Genomic DNA, 24297 nt, shown 5'->3' with positions numbered 1-24297 from the left:
TGCAGAGGGCCTCATTAGAAAACGTTTTGTTGATATTACTTTATTATTTTTGCTTACAAGACTTGAGATATTGTTATCGTATCGTTTTATATTTTAATTAAAGCATATCTATCTAATATCTATCATATTTTGTTGTGAAAATCCAAAAGCGGAACTCAACTAAGGACTTTTATTTTGTTCAAAGGAAGTGCTGTATGTGTGCGAGTGTAGGTGGCGTATCTGTTGTCAGCTGACTGGCACCGCCTCTGACCGCCGTCACAACAGAGAGCTGCCTGCCTGACAGCTAGCTAGCAGCCGAGGTTCTGCTGTCGGACCGCCGTGTGTTATGTTTCTCGGAGCCAGGACCGTAGTCGGAGGTTTGTGCACCACCAGCTCATGGCGGCTGAAATTCAGCCTCAACCTCAGGCTCGGAAGCCTTGCCTCCTGAGCAAAATCGATGCTTTCCAGGAGGTGGTGAGCACAGCGGTGATAATTCCCAAAGAAGACGGCGTTATCAGCGTGTCTGAAGACAGGTAAGCTGCGCTCTGCAGGCTGGCTAAAGCACAAATTAACCTCCAGAAATAATATTCGACACAATAATGCCCCTTAATCTGCTCCTATTGAGTGGACCCCCACCCCCGTGTCATGTAACGTTTCCAAACATGTTGAAACAGTCCAAGGGTTCAATAACATTTTTACAAAAGTGTCAGCTGACACAGTCACACCATTACATGCTAGTTAACGGCTGTAAATTATACTCTTTTTGTGTTAGCTCCAAGCCAGTAACACGTAGTTTAGTTGTGCTAACGTTAGCTAGACATAACTAAAAAAAGACTCGGCGTAAACACTGGTGTTATTAGAGTGTTTCTCGCATATTATGGCACCAGGAGTTGCTATATATACCAGAATGTCTCAGCTTTGAGGCATTAAAGCTGCTGTAGTCTGTCCCCTTATTCTCTGTTGCACATGCCTGGAGCTGTTTTGGGGTACCAAGAGTTTGCGTCTATCCCACTTAGATCTATGTGAGGGTGACGGTGAGCCTGTATATGCTGAGGCGGCATGTTCTGAAATGTCCTTGTAACTTATTGCACCAATTGCAAATTTAGTCCTATATGCCACCTAAGCTATATGATGCATATCCCTGATCCATGGCGACTTACCTATTGTAGTCCTAGATGGCTATTTACTGGGGTGTTTAAGCAGGGGAAATGCTTAAAATAAGATATATGGAATTTGCTAGAACAAACCGCGTTTAAGTACCCACCGAAATGGAAAAGGAGGTGGTGAAATAGAAGTGTCTTAAGTCTTTGTGCCAGTGGCCATGTGGATTTGCGTGGGAAATGAGCCTTTCAGTGGATTCTGTGATTGAGTTTAAAGCACAGATGATTTTATTCCCATTACATTTCACCCAGAAGTATATGTCACCCCTAAAGAGAACAGTGAAGAATAATTGCTGTAAATTGAAGTGTTGAGTGGTGTAGTAAAAATTCAAAGTAGGTCAGTGAGTTGATTGTCAGTCATCTCGGAACTCGGGCTGTTGTTCAGTGTCACAGGGGAAAGTTTTTACCTGCATTCACAGCAGAGACAAAACATTAGAACCATTGTTTGTCTCATATCTGGGCTGTGCAGACTGTCAGGTGTAAAGACCTGAGCAAGTCTGATAAGATCCAGATTTTTGTGGTCAGATAACTAAGTTAGCACCTCTTCCTTGTGAGAGGCCTACTAACACTGGGCTGACAAGAGTCAAACCACAAACCAGTGACAGGATGAAGTCTGATATGCAGCAGGTGCAACTTACCGGAGTTAACGGATCTGGTGAGGTTTAAGCAGCATTTTAAGGATGGGTGGTCATGATATTTTGGGGATAATGAATGCATGTATCCTTTTGGGGGAAATGTCAGTACTTCCTCTGGTGGAAGTGGCAGTTGGATCTGCTTGTGGCCCCCCCGGAGTGCTGGAGAACAGGCTGATTTCCTTATCAGTGGTAGTGAAACCTACGAATACGTCACACATATTTCTGTTTTCTCAGAAATTCTGGCAATTGAGTTGATTACCTGCAGTGTAACAAAGTTGACACCAAGAATGTAACTCACTTCAAATGCATTGAGGACTAATCTCTGTTGGTTTCATCCCACAGGACTATTCGGGTATGGTTGAAGAGAGACAGTGGTCAGTACTGGCCCAGCATCTACCACACAATGCCATGTAGGTATTCCTTCCTTTTTTTGTCTACTGGCACATTTTTTTTGAATAACAGTATTTAACAGTAAATTGTCAGTATGCTGTATGCTTAAAAAAGGCAATATTTATTTATGAATTAGCTGGTTGACTGGCTTGTTTAGTATAATTAAAGAAATCATAAATAGCACAAGAATGGCACTTTTGTCAGCAGTTATTCAGCTGACACATTCTTCTGTGAAAGGCAGTGTTCACTCCCGTTTCTGTACATGCTTCGCCTGTGAGTGTACTGACTCAACATGATGGACACAATGAATCACACACCCCTCCTTTCAGAGACCGATGAAAATGTGGAGGTCACTCTGCTCTTGGGATCAACCAGACTTGATGCTCAACATTTTTCAGATTATCGGTATCATTCTTGTTTCCACCGAGTCTCGATAAAACAGATTAGCTGTAAAATGCGTTACCGTAAAAAGCTACCTCTCTCTGGCAGCTGTCGTCACCCTGAGGTGTCAGGCACTATTATATTTGTTATGCTTCACGAGTAACAGCCTATCAACACTTAATGCACAGATGACCACATGTGCTGACTGGAGCGGCCTCGATGAGTGGATGGAGCTGTGTTTCAAAGGTAAAGGCAGCAGGAAGTGGCAAGCTCTGACGCTGAAAAGTGAAGCCAACATGGAAGTGCTAAAAAAAGAAGAAGAGAGAGACAGTTCCAATAGTGGCCACTTGAGGCGCTGTCCAAAACAGAATCAATCCCATTAGACTTCCATGTAAAAATGTTCAATACCAGCAGTGAAATTAATATTCTGACAGGATGGTACAACAGATTGTTGTTGTTGTTGTTGTTGTTTTTTAAAAAAAATCTCTTTATCTAACTTATCTTTTCATAACACTAGTCCTTAGAGCAGGGCGATATGACCAAAAATATTTATCACGATATACATTTGAAAATTTGCGATAACGATATAATTGACACTAGACAAAATACTTTACAACTCCACAACTTTATTAGTGCAAAAAAAACATCAATGTATTTTCACTTAAACAAGCAGCTGTTTTTTTTATCCGTCAATCCATCAAGCGGTGCGGCTTCGTAGCTTAGCGAAGTCGTACTGAAACATTTGACAGATTTTCGAGCGCCGTGCACATAAAATCGTTTCGAGGTCAGTAAACACAACCAGAATTCATACATAAGGCACACGGGATTATAAGGGGCACTGTCGATTTTCAGAAAAATCAAAGGATTGATTTTAAGTGTGCCGTGTTTTCCAAAAAACACGGTAATAACGACGGCCCGCTAGCATGCTCTACCAAAAATGTGCTTTGTTGTGTATCTGACGGATGAAAGCCAAACCAGTCCCACACCACTGAAGTTGCAGCATTTTTGCAAACCAGTTCTGGTTCATCTGTTTCATTTAACGATCTGCTTTCGCCCTTCTTATTCTCAGTCTTCGGCACGCTTTTTTTCGCCATGTGCATATGTAAACAAAGGCACTGCGCATGTGTGTTTTACCCATATTCTATCGTGATATTTCATTTTCTTATCGTTGCCCGTCATTATACCGGTATTACCGTGAACAGTATGATATGGCCCAGCCCTACTAGTCCTTTTCCAAAAATGTTGGGACACTGTAAAAAATATTAACAAAAACACAACGCACTGATTTTCAAATGTCATATTTCATATAATAATAAAACATGGAAAACATACCAAATGTTTAAGCTGAGAAAAATCCTCTGTTATTTTGAATTTGATGGCAGCAGCACGTCTCAGAAAAGTTGAGACAGGACCACTGTGTAGCATCCCTTCTTCTTTAAACAACAGTCTGCCGTGGAGAGTAACTGCTGGATCGTGGGCAGAGGAATCTTGGCAAATTCTTGTCTTTTACAGGAGTCTAGCTGTTAAGAAGTCTTTGGGTTTTTCCAGTCTGCCCTAAAGGTTTTCATTTGGTGAAATGGCAGGTTGGCCAGTTCAGTACCCACACTCTTGTACTATGAAGCCATGCTGTTGTAATAGTTGCAGTATGCTGGGTAGGATTGTCTTGCTAAAATATGCAAGCCCTTCCCTGAAAAAGATGCCATCTTGATGGAAGCATATGTTGCTCTAAAACCTGTATATACAGGTTTTATATAGTTTTCAATTGCTGTATATAGTTTTCAGTATATTAGGCGCTAATATACTTATGAGGCTATGGTGTCAGTGTTTTCCAAAAAGAATTTCAAATTTTCAACTCATCTGATCACAAAACAGTTTTTCACTTTGCCTCACTTTATCCATTTTAAATGTATTTTGGCCCAGAGAAGACTGCAGTGTTTCGTCTTTGCATGATTGAGCTTTAACCTGTGTTAGTGGATGGTTCGGTGAGCTGTGTTCTCAAGAGTGATTTGTGGAAGTGTTCCTGACCTCATGCAGTGATTTCCATGACAGAATTATGTCTGTATTTAATGCAGTGCCGCCTGAGGCCTGAAGATCAGAGGCATCCAGTATTGATTCTGGGCCATGTTCCTTGCTAGATTTCTCCACATTCACTAAATCGTTTCATGGTTTTATGTACTATTGACAAACATTCTGAAATTGGTTCAAAATGTGCAAATTTGCAATTTTTTAAAGACTGGTGAACCTCTGCTTATCTTTACTTCAGAGAAACTCTTTTTTTTCTCAGTGACCTGTTGCCACTTTACCTAATTAGTTGCAAAATATTCCTCCACCAAAACGTTCCCTTTTACACTTCCGGCCTTTTGTTTCCCCTGTTCTGACTTTTTGCTGCCGTCAATTCAAAATGAGCTAATACGTTTCATGAAATTATAAAAATGTATCGATTTAAACATTTGATGTTTAGTAATGTTCTATTGTGAATAAAACATGTGTTTATGAGATTTGCAGCTCGTTGTATTATTTTTTATTTACACTTTAAACAGCATCTCAGCATTATTGGAAATGGGTTTGTAGTTGTGTAGGTGTTGAGTCTTCTTCTTCTTCTTCTAACTCCCCCCTTTTGTTGTGGCTTACAGTTAGTGAGTGGCTGCTTTGATTAATGGGTCTGCCAACATTGGCAGCTGTAGCCTCCAGCTGTAAGCTCAGCCTCACTGAAGTGCACGTCTGTGGTGCATTTGGAGCATTTTTAGCAGAATTATTGATAAATAACATCATGACAAAAAATGTTACAAGAGGTTTTGCTATTACCAGTTTTGGTGATTTTATTCATCTCTTACTTGGCACGAATTAACAGGGTTTCTGTTCCTATGTGTTGCGCCCGTAGACTGTATATAACACATGGATATGACTTATGGTGTATTTTACAAAACAGTTTTTATTTTGTATGACCCAAAATGAGTGACTGTGCCCATAAACTCATAATGAAAGTGTTTACAGAGATCAAGTCAGAAAGCAGTTTTCCCATAAACTTCTACAGGACTGAAGTCTTTTTGCAACCACAACTATCTCCATCTGGTGGCCTCCAGACAGAGTGCAGGTTTTTAGGTGCTTCTTTATTGGCTTAATCTTTCTGACTCGAATGCTACATCCTTGTTTTATACTATCTGTTGTTGTTGAATGCGGTTTATGAACACAGCACGCTCACCATACTAGCTTTAGCTGATAATTTAGTAGTTTAACCTTCTGTCCAAACTTAATCATTTATGGCAAAATACAACATGGCAGTAGCCAAACCACTAATGTTTAGGCTTCAAAATTCAGGGTACACAAATCAATGGGTGATGGTGCAATGGCTATGACCATCTTTTATATACAGTCTGTGGTTAGTGGCTTCTGCCTAATTTCAAAAATCACTTATTACCTTATGATAGATTGATTTTATAAAGCATACAATAACAGCATTCTTTTCATTTTTATTACAAACAGTATTGCTTATTGATTGCCAATATTCGGTTTCTGTTCTGTGCATGACTGTGACGGTTGGTCCCTTTTTTTTCTTTAGTTGTGCAACTGAAGGAACTCTCATGCTGTGATCAGCAAGATGTGTCACTAACAATAGCAGTGCCAGAGGCTGCACTAGTTAAATATTTGTGGTTACCAACCCTGACATGAGTTTTTTCAAACTGCTCAGTAATCACTGCAAAGGAAAGCGACTATTGGCTAAAGTGCAGAAAGGTAGAATAAACTGATTGCATCTATGCATCCCTATGTTGCTTTCCAACATTTTGATATTTCCAGTGCTTTCTGGAAACCTAAATTGGGTAGTTTTGCAGGGACTTTGGTTGCACTTTCTTTCTTTCTTTCTTCTTTTTTTGGCTTTTAAAACTTTCAACCAGCTCTTCCAGGAAATTGCAACAAACAGTTTTCCAAAGTAGTTAGACAGTCATTATAAAGTATCTACAATACATAAATTCTGGATTCATTTCCCCTGGGTTAAATAACACACTGGGGGTTTTGAATATTTAGATTTAAAATTGTAATTTCTCAGAAATTAAGCAAATAAAACTGCTAACTTGTTCAGAGTGTACCCTCCTGCAGCAAAGGCTCCAGCCCTTTCCAAACCCTGGGTTAGACAAGCAGTTAAGAATATGGATGGGTGGATAGACAGAACATAAAATAAACATTGTTTCACTTGTGCAAGACTCAAACTCGCAATGTTCTGCTTTTTATAATAAACTGTGGCTTGATGTCTTGACAGTAGTATTGTCGTTCTTGACAATACAAAGATTCAGTTTTTCTTTTTTCTTTTTAATCTGATGCAGCTGGCATCTTGCATTTTATTCTGCTCTGACATATTTAAATGTAAAAATTGCTGTTTTTGAAAGCCATATAAATGAGAATACAATTGTTTATTTCATTTTAATTGTAATGCTGACGATGAGACGAGAAAAGAACATGGGAGATGAAAACCTCTGAAACTGGTGATTTGTATTTTGTGCAGCAACCATTGTTCAGCTCTTAATGTCGAAGTGTTGTTCATTTCAGAGAGAAGCCTATGGTAGTTTGAAAGCCTTTGAACACAATGAAAATGATTCAGTACAGCACCAGAGTCTAGCTTAATAGCTTGAGGACATGATTTAACAATGTTTCCTGGTGTAGATTGGATCAGACGGGAGATGCATATTAACAATTGATTAGGCCGAAATCAGACCTTATGAACCTCATGCTGTATTAAAATAAAAAATAAGAAAAACCATGGCACATTATTTGTGTTAGGTTAGATTCCCTACAGAGAGACTTCTGTTCAGTGAAGTTTGCCAGCTCAGCTTTATAGACTGGAATGGTTTGGATTTTTAAAATGAGGTGGCAGCCGCTGAGGTTCACCTACACACTACACGCAGGAGGACTCTGACGCGAGGGAATAGAGGCGATGACAGTCTGTAATCTCAGTGTTAGATGGCACAAGTTTCTCTCACATGTATCGATAGCTGCTGTAACAATTGTCAGGATTTTTCCAGTGTATTTGAGGGTTTGTTGGCTAACAGTGCCGAAGAAAGTCATCAGTTTTCTGTACCTTTAAGTTGCATCTCGTTTGCTGTCACATGACCCAGTCAGCTGAGAAAGGACTGTGAGATGCAGTTGATAGGCTAAAAAAAGCTTGTGGTTTAACCTTGACACTTGCTATAATGTCAAACAAATGTCATCAATGTTAAGAAAGAAGGCACGAGTATCCTTATGATTTTACTGATATCTTACAGATTGCCTCACAAAAGTCTGTTAGGTCAGTAATAATTGTAACCTTTGTTGTTGTGTGTCTTTGTGTCTCCAGCATCAAGCTCCTGTATGTCCTTTAACCCTGAGACCAGGAGACTATCTGTGGGGATGGACACTGGGAGTATCTGTGTAAGTCCAGCCAACATCCTGCTTCCCTTTTAAATGCAGACCTCTGGTTTTTTCACTCCTTCCTCTGTGACAAACTATTTCCTTTTTTTGCCGGTGATGTTATAATCAAATGAATGGAGTAGTTGTATTTCTTTTGTTTTAGTGGAAATGTCAGTGCCCTAGTTCACAAACCTGATCTGCTTTGTGTTTTGAAGTCATTTCATGTCACCTGAAGCACACTATCTAGCCACTCAGCCGAGATTTTTTTTCTTTTTAAATGTGAATTCATCTCTTCCAGTAAATCATCATCATTATAGCAATTTTGTCCCCTCTGATCTTTCTTACAGTGGCAGTGAATAGCTTTCGTTTGTGACAAACTGTGGCAAAGCTCTCCAGAGAATAAATCTCACTTCTCATTTTTATTTGCTTTTCTCACACAGTACCATACAATGGTGTCTAATTGAACGAGTTCCTTCAGATCTACTTATTTTATTCATGCTCATCAGAGGAAGAATCCTTGTGATCTTGGTCACTTAATAATCCTTCCTATAGTGCGTCACGCAGCTCATAATGCAATTTATTAATACGATTCTTTGTTTCCAGAGGGCAACACCTCTTTGCCAGACTTTCCTTTTGGTCTACTCCGTACAGTTAAAGCTCCAACCCCAAAAAAAGTAACCATTATTTTTTTATAAACACAATCTCTAGCAACACAGCAGTTTCATTTCTGACCTGACGCAGTGCAGGTCACTCTATTTTTAGATGTAGCATTATTTGCTGTCCACTTCTTGTTTTGTTGCTGTCCTAAAATAAAGCCAGCACGTGATGTGAACTTTTCTTGGAGATTCATCTCAGAACAACCTCATAACTTACCATAAGTTCCCATAAGTGTTTTATTAAGGGTGTTGACCTCAGCTGAAACTTCAGAACAAGAACCTTTCTTGTATTTATTGATCTATGAGTCATTTGTCTTTATGTTTTTGAGGAAGTAGTACTTATTTCTCACCTATACATGCTATGCAGTGCACATTTTGCATGAATCCTCTGATGTGCAGAGAACTGAGCCAAATGTAATTTAAACACAGCAACATAGTTTTTTTTCTATGTTTACAAAGTTGCTGGAAACTTTAGTCAGTGACCAATTATCTCCACTTCCTCTCTTTCAGGAGTTTGTTCTGTCAGAAGACTACAACAAGATGACCCCAGCACGCACCTACCAGGGTGAGACAGAAAGAGCAAGAACGCTGTTATATTCAGGGGTGCACATAAGTGGTCCGCAGGTGCGCATTCTGCACCACATCTCTGTGCGTTCATCATTTGTTTGCAGCCAGCTCACCTCCTGCAACCACTTTTCTGAGAATACGCGCTTCTTTGGAGGTGGAGGAACACCAAAGAAATTGCTTAAAGGAGCTTGCTTCTTTTGACATCTTTAAGAGTTCTAAACAGATGTCTGTCTTCCTCCAGAAAATCTTATTTACCCAAACGCGCGTTGCAACTTCTTATCTGGTGCGCGTCTTTTATTTTGATGCGAATGGGGTTTAGCTGAAACTTGCATTCAGAAGGCAAAATTTTTAATGCCTTGTGCCCAGACTAATACCCCGACTAAACCTTCCCCACTGCCCCAGAAAAGAGTGACAAGGGGCTTTTCTTTCTCTATAAATAAATTATGATTTGCCCCATTTAAAAAAAGAAAATAAAATAAAAAAAAGTTATTATTATTATTACAGTCTGTTAGAATGCCTTAAAAATATAAGTCTAACACTTTCAAAGTGAAATTTTTAAGCTTTGTTTCTGCTATCGTTTGTTGTTACTTGTTATTTATTGTTACTTTTGCCAATTCTGGGCAGTTCAAAGTTAATAAAGTCCACTCACATCCTTGTACTTTAGGCTTTGTAGCCTGAGGAGTATTTGCTCTCTGGCTGTGTTCATAATTCATGCCCCTCTGTGGAGCATAACTCACTAAGTGTGGATCAGAGCACCAGTGATAAATCTCTTTATGTATCCTCCACAGATTCCACTATACTGCATGTTTTTTTATTGTGTGGGTGTCCAAAACAACCCTTAGAAGATTTATTTATTTATTTTATGGATATAGAGAAATATTTATAGTTGACCTTTATGATATGTTTCTCTGATCATATGTGAAGATGTATCTTTGTGTCACATAAGGCTAAGTGTATTGTGCAACAGTACAAATGTATAAAAATACGTCTTCATCAGTGTCGAGCACAAACTTCTTCTTCATTTGGCTGCTTTCTTTGAAGAAGGCAGTAGTGCTTGATCGTCTTCTTTCATGATGACCATGATTTCTTGTAGGCTACTCATTTTAATTAATTTGTTTTTTTTATGTGTGTAGCTCATCAGGGCAGGGTGACAGTGGTGCTGTTTGTGCTGGAGATGGAGTGGCTGCTGAGCACGGGGCAGGATAAAAACTTCACCTGGCACTGCTCAGAGAGCGGCCAGCTGCTGGGGACATATCGCACCGCAGCCTGGGTCTCAGGACTACAGTATCCTTCTACACCCAGCTTTGTCTTTAGAGTGGATCGAGTGGGAAGTGACGAGCCAACTTTGATTCTTTAGCCTTTGTCTTTTTATTTTGATGACACCGTCTATTTTTAGGTCAGTGCAACATAAGACCGGGCAATTGAAATTAGCCTCCAGTTAGTTTCTACTAATGTGAAGGGCTAACAATAGGCATCAGTCATGCTGTTGTCAAGGAAACGGTCTGAGTAGGTTTCTGTAATGGCCACATGAAAGGCTGTGTGAGTGCTCAGCAGCGGCACTGATCCATACCAATGAGCCTGCTATTAGGTCATCACACTGCTGGTATCCTCTTAGCATCATGCTAACCTGTCTACATAACATGGCAAGAGGAGATTCAGAGCAGCGGCGTTTATTTGTTCAGGGATTTTAGACATAATGAAAAAGGAACAGTGTGGAAAATGAAAAGTTAAATTTAAAAGTTTTGCTGGGTTTTTTTTGAAAAATTGTTCAAAAAATTGTTGTTCAAATGGCCGTCATAGTGCATGAAGCCTTTTAACCAAATCTGCGCTCATTTGAACTAAAGCAAGCCTTTTGATACTGTGGCTGAAAGCTTTTTATTTGGAAACAACAAATAAAAAGTGCCCTCATGCTGTTTACCATTAGTTATGCGTGTTTTGCTGTAGTTCTGATAAATATAAAGTAAGATAAAAAGAGGCATCTTATCTTGCTCCCAGTTTTATTTTCAGCGTAGCCTAAAAAAGGAGGTGTGAAGAAAAGTGGGCCAATACGTCTCCACAACCACACGAGAGAGACTGACAAAGTCAAACAGTTAGTGCTGCTAAATGTGTTTCTACAAGCTACTGAATCAGTTTTTCATACACTGCTTCTACATGTTGTTCTTAGTAGATATTAAATAAATAATGACGATGTAATATGACATGTATTGTTCATCTGAGCTTGTGTTTGCCTAATTTTAAGACTTGCTGAGGAACAGATTTTTTTATGCTAAACTCAATTTAACTGGTGAAGACTGAGCTGGAACTGACAGTTGTTTTCTTTTTATTATTAAAGTACAAAAGCCATCATTGAACAGAAACGGTGCTACGCTGAAAACAGACCTAAGAGCAGCAAAAGAAATTATAATGTTTCATGTAGAGGATCTACTTTACTCAACAAACTTTGAAAATATAGTTAAGTGTGCAGTGATTCTTTAGATGCACAGTTTGTACTGTAGTTTTTCCTTTTAGGGTAATGAATAAGAATATGACTTGATCACTTAAGTTTCCTAGAATCAGATTATTTTGACGTGTTTCCTGTTCACTTTTTAACAGCGCGTAACTGTTTCATTTCTCACCAGCTTAGCATACTTTAAACAGGCATTAACCACCGCAGCTCAATGTGGCTAACTGGCTGTAGCAACATTAAGGCTGAAAATGGTTAAGCAGACAGTCAGGGGTGTTTTAAAAACTGCTACAGCCCTTTTAATGTTTAATAAAGATTTCACTGGTTTTCTGTGGTGTTGAGAAGGACAGACGAACCAGCGGTGTAGATCTGTTGTAATATCCTTTCACTTTAAAATCATCTTTTCTGTGCTTACTGGGAGTTATGCACAGCGTGAAATCTCAGATTTCCAGAAAGAAAAGGACAAATCAGTGGAAGTGGATTGGATCTTTAGGTTATTGTTTCTGCTGTTGGGTTTCCTCGTCGTCTTTGTATCCCGACGTAATGATTTGGTTCAGTCGTGACTTAATCGGGTCAGACAGGGCTTTGAAGGAAGCCGGTGAAACAGCTGAGAGTCCTCCGCTGACAGTCGCTGTGGTGCTGCCTCTGCACGAATTCATTCAAAGCTTTCATGTAGTAGTTTACACAGAGTTGGCTCTGGATTTTGGTGAGCAGTGAAATTTACAGCTCTGTTGTGAATCTGTTCGGTCTGTGTGACAGGATCTGAATGAGTGCATATTTAGCAGGAAAGCATGACCTTAATTTTGACCCAGGTTCGACGTGGAGACCAGACACGCCTTCGTAGGGGATCAGTCTGGTCAGGTGACAATCCTGAAGCTGGAGCAGGACCTCTGCAGCCTGGTCACCACCTTCAAAGGACACACTGGTACCCACACACAAGCACCTAGTGTCCTAATTGAAGCACAAATGATTAATTAATCGGTCAGCTGATCAGGCCTCTGATAGTGTCACTGTTAGTTTGGCTTTTTGAGTGATTTTTAACAGATGACATGGAGCTTAGGGGGATTTTTGTTAACATTTACCAGAATTAAATAAATAATTCAAAAATTTATTGATAAAATGTTCAACTGATTGATCAAGAATGAAAATAATTTTTGGCGGCAGTCCTAGCATAGTAATGAAGCTCTGAACTCTTGCCGGCTCTGCCTGCGCCACAACATTGTTAAATATTCATTCCAATTTTGTCTGTACAAATTGTCTCCCAGCTATGTTTCGGATGATTTTCTGCTTTCAGTACGCTCCCGACTCTGAATATTAGTTTATGAGAGAAAGCCAGCATCTTTTGCTTGTGTGCTTTTCTTATTTCTTCACTGATCTGAGAGAGAGAGGAGCCTCTACAGTGGATCACAGCAGCAGATATTTTCAATATTTGGTGATTACTTTCTGATCTGTAAACTTTAAACAAAACCCACTTTAAAACAATTATGTAGCAGTTGAGTCGCAGCTTTTCTTTGTATGATAATTAAATCTTTATTTTAGAATTCAGTTGTATTTGGGGGAGCATTCTCATAAATGTGTGTTCACACAGCAGCTGCAGTAAGTTCACACAGTATCCTCGTTTGTCTTCGCCTGTTGTCCTCCAGCAGGTTGCAGATTTGTTGACGCAGCTCAGCATTGATTTTTACAGAGTTGTGCGTCCCCGGTGGTTTTAAATGTTCGAGAAAATCTTTGGAACTTGTCATGATGCAGTCTGCTTCAACAGAGAAGGCAAAAGAAAAATGTGTTTTTACCATTTAACAATAAAGAGACATCCAAATGAGTTTAAAGATGAGAGAGGTCCAACAACAGTGACTTCAAGCCAGTGAAAGTTGGTTTTAATTAATTGGTTCTTATTAAATTTCAGTGAACCCTGCACGATAATGTGGCGTAGCTGACGGAGGCACTTTTGTCTCCGTTGTAATTATGTCAGGTAATGTGACGGCGCTGTGTTGGGACCCGGTCACAAGGGTGTTGTTCTCCGGAAGCTCGGACCACTCAATCATCATGTGGGACATCGGCGGACGCAAAGGCACCGCTATCGAACTGCAAGGACACAAGTAAGGCTCTCCATTAGCCAATAAGTTATACATATGCTCAGCAGTTTTGTATTGATGGAATTGTAATTGTGTTTTTTGTCACGTTTACTCAGTTTCATTCATTTCATCGCACTCACTTCAAGCTTGAACGACTAGTTGAAATGTAATGTTATGAAGTTACCATAAAGGCTGCAGGAGAGCAGACTTCAGTAAAAGAAAAACAGTGTTCTGACTTCATAAGAGGACGATAAACAGACTCTGGAATCTCACACTTTTTTTGAGCAAAGACTTTTATTGACTCTCAAAAGCTAAAAGCTGCTAAATAAATGTTTTTCTTCTTAGAGCATTTTATAAAAATGTGCTTTGACATTGAAACAAGCTTTTCAACCACTGAAAGCTTGGAGGACCCACTCAGTGTAGCTGCTACCTTGTATTTTAACTTGTTGTTTCTTGAATTTTAATGCAAAGCACTTCTGGTTATGTCAGCATACCGGGACACCCACTTCACTGCTGTGCTCTCCCCACAGTGACAAAGTTCAGGGCCTGTGTTACGCCTCACACACCCGGCAGCTCATCTCCTGCAGCTCAGATGGAAGCATCGTCATCTGGAACATGGATGTAACACGGCAAGAGGTGAGAGAGAGCAGACTGAAGCAGCGTGACGTCAGCGCACAAACACAAGCTTGTGTTTGATGTGTGAACTGCAACAGCTTGTGAGCAAAATAAGGAAATGTCATGTGTGCTGTGTAATAGCATGCTTTTTTCCCTTAGTGCTTCCCTGCATGTTTTACAGGGAAGCACATTCTGTGATGCAGATCGGCTCACAGGATAAACTGCTGATGTTTGTTCTCTCAGATCCTTTGGGGGCAAAAAGTTCTCTTTAGAGGTCCATTAAAGGTCACCTGATTAGCAGAGTTTTCTTTGATTTTCTGTCGTTCAGATGCTCACACAGTCTAGATTCGGCGTCTCCCTCTTTGCTCTGCTAGTCTCCAGGCTTTAATTGCTTCTATATTCAATCAGAGCCACTTTCACTCTGCCTCGCTGTTCTGTTGTGCCACAGTCTCTGTAATTTGCTCCAAATTTTCATCTTTAAAATAACAGCTTGACTAAGTCGTTCACCGGAGTCTTGACGGTTGTGCTGGGGTCTTTAGTTTTCTTTGGAGAGTCTTTAAAATCTCTGACTTCCTACCTCTGCCAGGCTTGTTCTGACTGTGTGGCTCTCCTTACATTTCTTGATAATACTTCTCACTCCAGTTATTGACACACTGTGATAACTTTGTATATGCATGGGGGGGCTGTGTTTATGTTATTCCCGGGATCTGCTTGAGCCACTCGCCTAGCTTGGGAGTCACCGCACCTAGTGCTCCGATTACCACGGGGACCACCGTTACCTTCACCCTCCACATCCTCTCGAGCTCTTCTCTGAGCCCTTGGTATTTCTCCAGCTTCTCGTGTTCCTTCTTCCTGATATTGCTGTCATTCGGAACTGCTACATCGATCACTACGGCCGTCTTCTTCTGTTTGTCTACCACCACTATGTCCGGTTGGTTAGCCACCACCATTTTGTCCGTCTGTATCTGGAAGTCCCACAGGATCTTAGCTCGGTCATTCTCCACCACCCTTGGGGGCATCTCCCATTTTGACCTCGGGACTTCCAGGTTATACTCGGCACAGATGTTCCTGTACACTATGCCGGCCACTTGGTTATGGCGTTCCATGTATGCCTTGCCTGCTAGCATCTTGCACCCTGCTGTTATGTGCTGGATTGTCTCTGGGGCATCTTTACACAGCCTGCACCTGGGGTCTTGCCTGGTGTGATAGACCCCAGCCTCTATGGATCTTGTGCTCAGAGCTTGTTCTTGTGCTGCCATGATTAGTGCCTCTGTGCTGTCTTTCAGTCCAGCTTTGTCCAGCCACTGGTAGGATTTCTGGATATCAGCCACCTCCTCTATCTGCCGGTGGTACATACCGTGCAGGGGCCTGTCCTTCCATGATGGTTCCTCGTCTCCCTCCTCTTTCTTGGGTTTCTGCTGCCTGAGGTATTCACTGAGCACTCGGTCAGTTGGGGCCATCTTGCCAATGTATTCTTGGATGTTCCTTGTCTCATCCTGGACTGTGGTGCTGACACTCACCAGTCCCCGGCCCCCTTCCTTCTGCTTAGCGTACAGCCTCAGGGTGCTGGACTTGGGGTGAAACCCTCCATGCATGGTAAGGAGCTTTCTTGTCTTTATGTCAGTGGCTTCTATCGCCTCCTTTGGCCAGCCTATTATTTATATATATATATATATATATATATATATATATATATATATATATATATATATATATAAATAAAAAAACACCCAGCATGCCCCTGCGGGCGGTTTATCCGTCAAGCTCGGGTCCTCTACCAGAGGCCTGGGAGCTTGAGGGTCCTGCGCAGTATCTTAGCTGTTCCCAGGACTGCGCTCTTCTGGACAGAGATCTCCGATGTTGTTCCCGGGATCATAAGCCGCTACTTTTTCCCACGCTGTGAACACTGTGGCTTATACTGACGTGCGGCTAATGCATATTTTTTTTCATGCAGCCAAAAACATTTTGCCTGGTAACAGTAGACCAATCAAAGTGATAAGTAGTGTATATATACTGTATATATTTTTATCGGTTGTTAAGAGACGTTGTAATATTGTTTATGCACTGTTCCGTAAAAAACCCACAAGCAACGTAATTTGTGTGTTACCGATCAGTACATATACTTAGAGGTAGCCGTGTTACAGGCGCTGTTCGAGGAAAAAAGGCATTTGCAGTATGTATTTTTGTATGTTACCATAACGTTTATGTTACCATGTTTATGTTACCTTACCTTAGTATTTCTGTGTAAATATCTCATATTACAGGGGAAACGCATACGGCTTAAAATCCGGTGTGGCCTGTACAAGTACAAAATTAATTTTCTTTCTACAATTAGAGCATGCGGCTTTTAATCAGGTGCGCTCTGTAGTCCTGGATTTACGGTATGTGTTTTACACAGACTAAGGTTCATGGGAAGTGTTTTTGTTCTGGAAAAATAACAGTATCCTGATTCCTGATGTCATGTTGTCAGAGTGAATTTGGATTTATTTCTGCTGCACAGCAAAACACATAAACAGCTCCCTCCCTCCCTGACTATAATTTATCCTTTAACACTTTTATTTACGTAGGAACAGAAGTAACTGAGATCTATTGAATAAACACGACATTTAAACTGGGCTAAACCATCTTCTGACCCTCAATTTGTAGAAAAAGCTTCAGTCTCTCTTGGGTCAGCAATATAAGAAAAAATAATTCATTTGGCAGGTTTAAATATTTCTCCAGTGTTTATGTTGGAAGTCAAATGAGTTTTGAAATGTGCGTTTCCACAGACCCCAGAATGGCTGGACAGCGACTCCTGTCAGAAGTGTGAGCAGCCTTTCTTCTGGAACTTCAAACAGATGTGGGACAGTAAGAAGATCGGCCTACGGCAGGTACTGAGCGCACGCCCGTTAGCCGAGCACCTTGTTTTATTTCCACTCTTCTTTAAAAATACAAGTTATTATATATCAAATATATCATAACTCAGCTTCTCTGCTGCAGCAGATTCAGTGATGTGCAGCTCAGCCGCACTCAAAACGTATTCCAAACAGCTTTCTAACAAACAAGTCTCTATAACTCTTCACTTCTGCCACGCTAATGGCAAGCAAACATCCTGTGGCTGTTTTATTGCCTCAATTTCAGAAACTGCTTTATGTTGTGGTTACTCATTCCAAGTGTGTGTGCGAATCACAGTTCAAAGATAAAGTAATAGGCGTTTTTTTGACTGCACAGCAGTCTGTTGAAACATTGTGTAGCGAGAACCAAACACAAAGCGCTGTAATGTTGGTGTTTCTATTTCACTGCACTGGAGGGGGGAAAAACACAAAGATTTTTGACTGTACACAGAAATGTTTCAGCATCACTGAGGAATGTGTATAGAGTGCTTCAAGCTGTATGCAGCTGATGAAATAAAACTTCAGTGTCAAAACAAGAAAATCTATCAGGTTGGTGGTCTCGCATTTTTAATGCTGAATGCAGATACAGATGTTATAATAAAAAGAGAAGTCGAGAACATTTTACCTGAAGTTTCAACGCGTGTGGACTCTTGGAAATGAATTGAAGTGGTCTGATTTAAGCCGGTTTCAGACGTTGGATGGTTAACATTGCTAGTTTGATTCTGTTATTTGGACACGGGTCAGTGTTATGTTAACGTAGAGCTGGGCGATATAAGATTTTTTCATATCACGATATGTTTTTTTCATTTCAGGCGATAACGATATCTATCACGATATAAGCCAAATAACTATATTTGTAAGATTTAAATGTGCCGTTGCTCACAAGTAAAATGTGAAATAATCAGCAGCTTGTTTTTATTTAAATATTTATTTCCCATAATAAGTTCAACAGGGTAGATGTACTTAAGGAACATGAGACTTTTTCAGATAAATAAAGGCAAATATTGCAAACTACACAAAAGGCAGCCGCTAAAGCGTTTAAGTTTCAAAACAGAACAAACGAAACAGACGACTAAATTGTCAATTCCACTTAGAAACAAAATATTAATTCTAAAAATAAATCTTAGTTTGTTTTACAGAAGAACAGACAAAACTGACTAACTTTTGTCAATATCAAATAAACTGAGAACTAAAAGGAAATTCTCAATCTCTCCTTGTTGTATAGCTTAGCTTTTCAAACAGTTTTAACAGTTACTTTAGTCTGACAAAAGCCGAATGACGAATTAGCGCTTCCAGTCAGAGACTGAGGCTACGTCCACACGTACACGGGTATTTTTGAAAACTGAGATTTTCCGTTTTCGTTTTAAAAAATAATCCCATCCACACATAAAGGCAGAAATGAAGGAAAACGCTGCTATGAACATGCCAAAGCAGCAGGTGGCGCTAGATTCCTAACCGTGCAGAAATGTTGGCCAATCAGAAGTCTAGAAGCCTTGGTGGGAAAAAGTAAACAAAGCTGGGGCATAGAAGCAGAACCGAGTCGTATGTGTGGAGGGACAGTAACTGTGTGTATATGTAAGCATTTAAACACTGCAGAGAGTAGAATTAACAGTATTGTAGAAATTCATTTCACCGAAACAATAACGTGGCGCACAGTGTGACGTCAAAAAATGCGCACACCTTTGACACTGCGTTTTCTCAGTTTTTCTAGTCCACATGTAAATGCAAAAACGGAGTTTTCAAAAATATCCACCCTGGCCGGAGTTTTTAAAAATCTTCGTTTTCAGTGACCAAAAACGCGTGTGGACGAAAGGTGCAAACGCATAGAAAAATCTGCATTTTCAAAAATACCCGGGTACCTGTGGACGTAGCGCACGCACCAGTTTATTGTATTTCCAGACTTGCTTTCGGCACAATTTACTACAAAATTTACTACTACCACTCTGTTTTTTGTTAGACTTGAAATAGCCGAAATACCTTCACACTACGGAACTTCTATGGCTCTTCTGTTCGACAATCTCTCCGGCGTTGGAACCATCATCTGTTTTCTCTTCGGTCACGCTCGGTTGATTTTTCTAGTCGGCACACTCATTTCCTCCATTACCCGCTGGCTGCTTCCCAAACAAATACACATGTGCGGCTTGGCACTTGTGCTGTACGTAACAAGTCACGTGACGTGACGCTGCGGCTGTGATTGGTTCGGCTTAATTTGGATTGGCTGTTTTTTTGTTTTTGTTTTGTTTTTTTAAGAGGACAAGAGCGGCGAGGTCTATCGCGATAGGTTAATTTTTCTATCGAGAAAAAGTTATATCGCGATACATATCGTTATCGTTCTATCGCCCAGCTCTATGTTAACGTTCCTCAAAGTCTCATTCAGACTTACAGCTGTGATGAAGTGTGTGTGCTGCAGCTGTCTGCAGACCTCACACAGTCTCCTAGAGAGAGAGAGATTGTCTGCTGGATAGCAATTATCAAAATGCATCACAACCAGTATCTTCTTGTAGCTTTCGAAACACAAAGTTCAAAACTTGGCCTTGACTTGGCGTATACATTTGCTAAACATTTCATTGTAAGACAAAACAAAACAAAAAGCAAAACACCACCTCCATTTCTTTGATGAGAAATAAGATGTTAAATGAAAGCTGATGTGTTCATATCCTCCTGTGTGCTCAGCACCACTGCAGGAAGTGCGGCCAGGCAGTGTGCGGCAAATGTTCGTCCAAACGCTCCACCATCCCCCTCATGGGATTCGAGTTCGAGGTGCGCGTGTGTGACAGCTGCCACGAGTCCATCAGTGACGAGGAGTGAGTAACAATCAGCTTCTGTTGTTGTCATATACTGAGCCTTTGTAGCTTTCCCAGTGATTCGCACACTATAACCGCTGGCGCTGCCTTTGTGTCTTGCAGTCGAGCACCCACAGCCACCTTCCACGACAGCAAGCACAGCATTGTTTACATGCACTACGAGCCCACCACTGGAAATCTGCTCACCTCTGGCACTGACAAGATTGTCAAGGTCTGGAAAAGTACAAGGAGTGTCTGTTGTGTTTGAGAGTCTTGGATAAGGCGTGCGGCACAGACAGTAACCCTTAGCTAGGGGTTCGGATCATTCAGACATGAGGGTTATGTTTTCAGCCCGTTTAGACGTGCTTGTTTATGCTACAATCCCTGCTCTTAAAATAACTGCTCTTTTAGGGGGGACTGCCCCAGTGTCCGAGGTGGTAGTCAAGTCTTTTTTCAAGTATTTATTTATTTTAAGGAAATCCAGAGCATGTGAAAGCCTATAAAACACTGCAGGTAGCTGGAAACTGTGTGCTACACTGTGACTGTCAGTCTAACACCCATTAATAAACCTTACATCAGGATGTGTTGCGTATTTAGATTAAATGCTTGGAGAATCCGAAGTCACTCAGAGGGAACACATTTGTTTTGGGCCTCTCGGGCAGCTCTCACAGACAAAGTTGGAGACTGGCTGGTGAAGAGTGAGCTGGAGAATATTTGCTACTTAAGAGTCAGACGCCTCTTACAGGGAGCTACTAAAGTGGTGACTACTGAGTTTTCACACTGTGTTTGGCTGGTATGTGAACAGGTAGTTCTTTGCACTATGCACTAATGTAATTTTCCCTTTAGTAAAATAATACACAGTGCAGGCTTTTTCAATGTACTTGAAAAAGATTTAATTAAAAGAATTAAATTGTCTATTTTATATATATGACTAGCAGAGTAACTGTAATCACAACTGAGTTATTCTGCAGTACTCGAAACATTGCACGAATATAATCTAAAATAGCTAAAATCAGGTTTTCTCCGTTCTGGTCTCGGTTTTAATAACATGTCAGTTCAGTTAACTAATTTGCTTTCTGCCCTTTTGTCATTTATTTGTTGAGCTCCACCATAGAGAGCCATTAAGTAGCCACTCTGGAAAGTCAAATATGTGGAGGAGTCGATTTAGAGCCCGCATGTTCCTTCATAAAAACATTTATATTGGGCCCCAGTGTGTCAGTAATCATATTCTAAAACAAAGTGATAATGTACGTCACAGTATTTCTTCTTTGACCCACCCTGTTGACTGTATAACTGCCTCTCTGCTGATTACCAGTTCTAGCTACTGGGTCAAATATTGTTCTCCTATTTTTAAAAAATTCACGTCTTAATTTAGTCAAAAACGCGCTTAAATTACTGTCTTTTAAAAATTGCATTAGTTAAAGTCGACAAATTACATAGAGTATCTGATTCAAATCCAACAAACGGATGATGATGGTGTTGCACATGTCTGAGCTATGAGGGGGTCACAGAAACACAGCTTTAACTGTTTCTGCTTAAATGGACTGACGGTTACTTGTGTTTTGTCTGCAGCTATGGGACATGACTCCTGTGGTGTCCTGAGATCTGTGGATAACAAGCAGTCAGCAGAAATCTCTGTTTGACAAACTGTCGAGGTGCCAGTACCACTGGGAAGAGAAACAGGGTGAGAGCTCCAGCAGGATCGATGTCATCTGGATAATATTTAGCAGTTTTTTAACGTGTAGCGGTGGCTGTTGAACATTTACAGCGAGGGCACTGCAGGCCAGTGAAGCCTGAGAACCATACAGGCTTTGTTTGACACAAGGTTACAGAGAGTTGCTGGTGGACTGTGGGTCTCTCTGTGTATGTGTGTCTGTACAGTGTGCGAAAGGTTGAGGCATTTCCCTTTGTAAGTTATCGACACACCTCATGTACTTAATTTCCATGCATTCCTTTCCAGTTTCAAACTGGAAATTCATGAAACAGTCTTATGAAACCTGCTTGCACTGCGGGAACTTGTCAAACCCAGACTTTACTTTCTGTAGATGTGAAGCACCTTGTTAAACAGACTGGCAAAATCAAACGTGCATTCCTACTGAACTGGCTGCAGATCCTTAACAAAACAGGAGCTTATGATTTTCATTTGCACCAGCAGCTGTTCAGACCTGCACGTGTTGTTTTTTACCTTCTGCAGACAGAGAATTTAAAAGTGACGCTCCTTTTATTATATTCCATTTAACATTAGGTACCTGCCACCTGTTATAGTGACAACCTAAACTGTCACACTGACCTGTTTAACACCAAATGTCATCTTTTTGGCATAACATACTGACATAACCCTCAGACCCTAGGCTTTGTTGTCTGTATATACAGGCTGATATTACAAAAAATGTTTGTAGTTGAAATAGCAGCAAAGCGTGAGCCTCCAAACTGCCCAATTCTCTCACAAACTTACTTTCTTTTATCTTTTTTTTAGGTTTTCCCAACTATTTCATTTATTTTATTGTTTTAGTATAATCATCAATGCAGCGTGGCACTCACATGTGTCCTAAGAGCAGAAAATACAATATGTTCATAGTAAGCACTGAACATTTGGGTGTTTTACAGGTGTAAATGTCAAAAATAGAACCTAAAATAAAAACAGCCTCGAGCAGTAAAAATAAATAAAACAGGTGTCACTTGTGTAGAAGATGTTCTAGTTCTTGCCTGTAAATGCTGCTCGTGAGCATGTCATTAATGCCTGCAAGTGTGCTGTTTCTCAGGTGCTTCACATCACTCACACTGTGTGCGCTTATTATACAAATCATGTTTTGTTTTTTTTGTTTTTCGTCTGGTCTGACCTGACAGTATCATCCGAGGGAGACTTTTTCTTAGTCTGCAACACCTGATATCAAGCACTAGAGGGAAGAAGTAGCATAAAACGCAGCTTTAGTTCAGATTTATGCTGAAACGCTTGTGGATGGAAACAACTTAAAAAACCTGCATAAACTACATTACCTACATTAGGAGCTTTATGTCTTCTGTACGCACTGTAATGCTGGTGTGCAAATACATGGAGGCCTCAGATGTAGATGCACCCAGTCCACTGAGTGTTAAAAGACTGGATATCATGCAGACCTCGTGGCGTTTTCATACTGGTCTGGTAAAAAAAACTCCAGGCAAATGGATGCTCTTTGGTTTGCAACCTCACCACGCTTCTGTATCATGTCAGAACAAGCAAATTTGGAACAAATTGACAGTATGAGCAAGAAATCCAAAGTTTACAAGGTTGGGACGTTTTCAAGGATACTGATGATACTGCAGACTCTTGTTGTTGTAGTGTAAGCACACACAGTGTTTATCTAAACCCACTGATGTGCAGAGCGCACCTTTCAGATTGTGTAATCTAGCATGAAGCCAGCTGACATTTTGTACTTCCTGTCCTTTACAGCTGTGGAACTGTTTTCTGAGATTATTTATTATTGTAAGTGTGGTTTAAACGTTTTTGACATTCAAAAGCACATATCATCAAGCTCGTCAGTGGCAGCATGCACAGAATAGAAAGTAAGCTAACGAACACGGCATTGATTTGTCCCCACTGTTACTGTTTTTAAACGTCTCGATACTGAATGACTTTACTGTCGATGCACTGGAATCAACAAGCAAAAATATCTCAAGTTCATGCTGTGAAGACTAAGTATGTCTTTAGTTATCATTACACTTGTGCTTTAATGATCTGCTCAGCCGATAACTATTCTTAGTGTTCGTACAGTTCAAGCCCAAAGATGAGATTTTCTACAACTATAGAACGATGGAAAACTGTACGTCACTTTACAGCCACGAATAAAAGTATAGCAGCTGTTTACTTGTGAATGTGAAACTTTGGGTACTAAGACTTTAAAGGTCCTTACCAGTGTTTCAGCTCCGTTATAGTAATTGTGTCATTTCGAATGCACGGCAAGCTCATTTATTGTCACTCTGCATTGAATCTAATGTAATGTGGTGCCTGCGTGGAACAGGAGTACAAAAAAATCCAAAGAACTGCAACAAAGCAGCTTTTTTCTTTGCTGGCATCATGTGAAGTGCACGTGGAAGTGATAATTGGTGCAGTCTGGGTTTTCACAATGATGTGAAAACCCAGACTGCACAGGAGATGCACATCTTTCTAGATACTAATATAGGATTTCTGCATTCAAAATGAATGGATGCAATAAATCCGTCTTTGGCCAGTGGTCTGTGTTTCTGTCCCAGGAAAGAAAACAATTGTTGTTGTGTCCTTCAATGTAATTATGTGTATAAATTACATATTAAAAGAGGAGGTATTCACCTGCTCAACTGTATTTGAGTCCAGTGTTTGTTTATTGGATCGCAGCTGTGATTTTGGG

At 40.4% G+C, this 24297-nt stretch overlaps 1 protein-coding gene across 1 annotated transcript; it reads left to right on the top strand.

The window, feature by feature from the left end:
* Window positions 1–225: 225 nt before the first annotated feature.
* wdfy2 (WD repeat and FYVE domain containing 2) lies at window positions 226–24252 on the top strand. The gene is made up of 12 exons (XM_086265871.1): window positions 226–512; window positions 2117–2184; window positions 7872–7945; window positions 9091–9145; window positions 10281–10431; window positions 12403–12515; window positions 13560–13686; window positions 14193–14298; window positions 17046–17147; window positions 19824–19954; window positions 20057–20165; window positions 21506–24252. Exons 1-12 carry the CDS (start codon window positions 376–378, stop codon window positions 21533–21535), a joined length of 1203 nt encoding a protein of 400 aa, XP_086121997.1. The 5' UTR covers window positions 226–375; the 3' UTR covers window positions 21536–24252.
* Window positions 24253–24297: the final 45 nt, after the last annotated feature.

This window comes from Aulonocara sp. 'chitande type north' Nkhata Bay, linkage group LG16, assembly GCF_057382095.1.
Source record: "Aulonocara sp. 'chitande type north' Nkhata Bay isolate Kocher_YH1m ecotype deep benthic linkage group LG16, A_spYH_male_GT1.1, whole genome shotgun sequence".
NCBI classification, from domain to species: Eukaryota; Metazoa; Chordata; class Actinopteri; order Cichliformes; family Cichlidae; genus Aulonocara; species Aulonocara sp. 'chitande type north' Nkhata Bay.
Note: the sequence above shows the minus strand (reverse complement) of the source record. Positions and strands in the feature narration are given on the sequence as shown.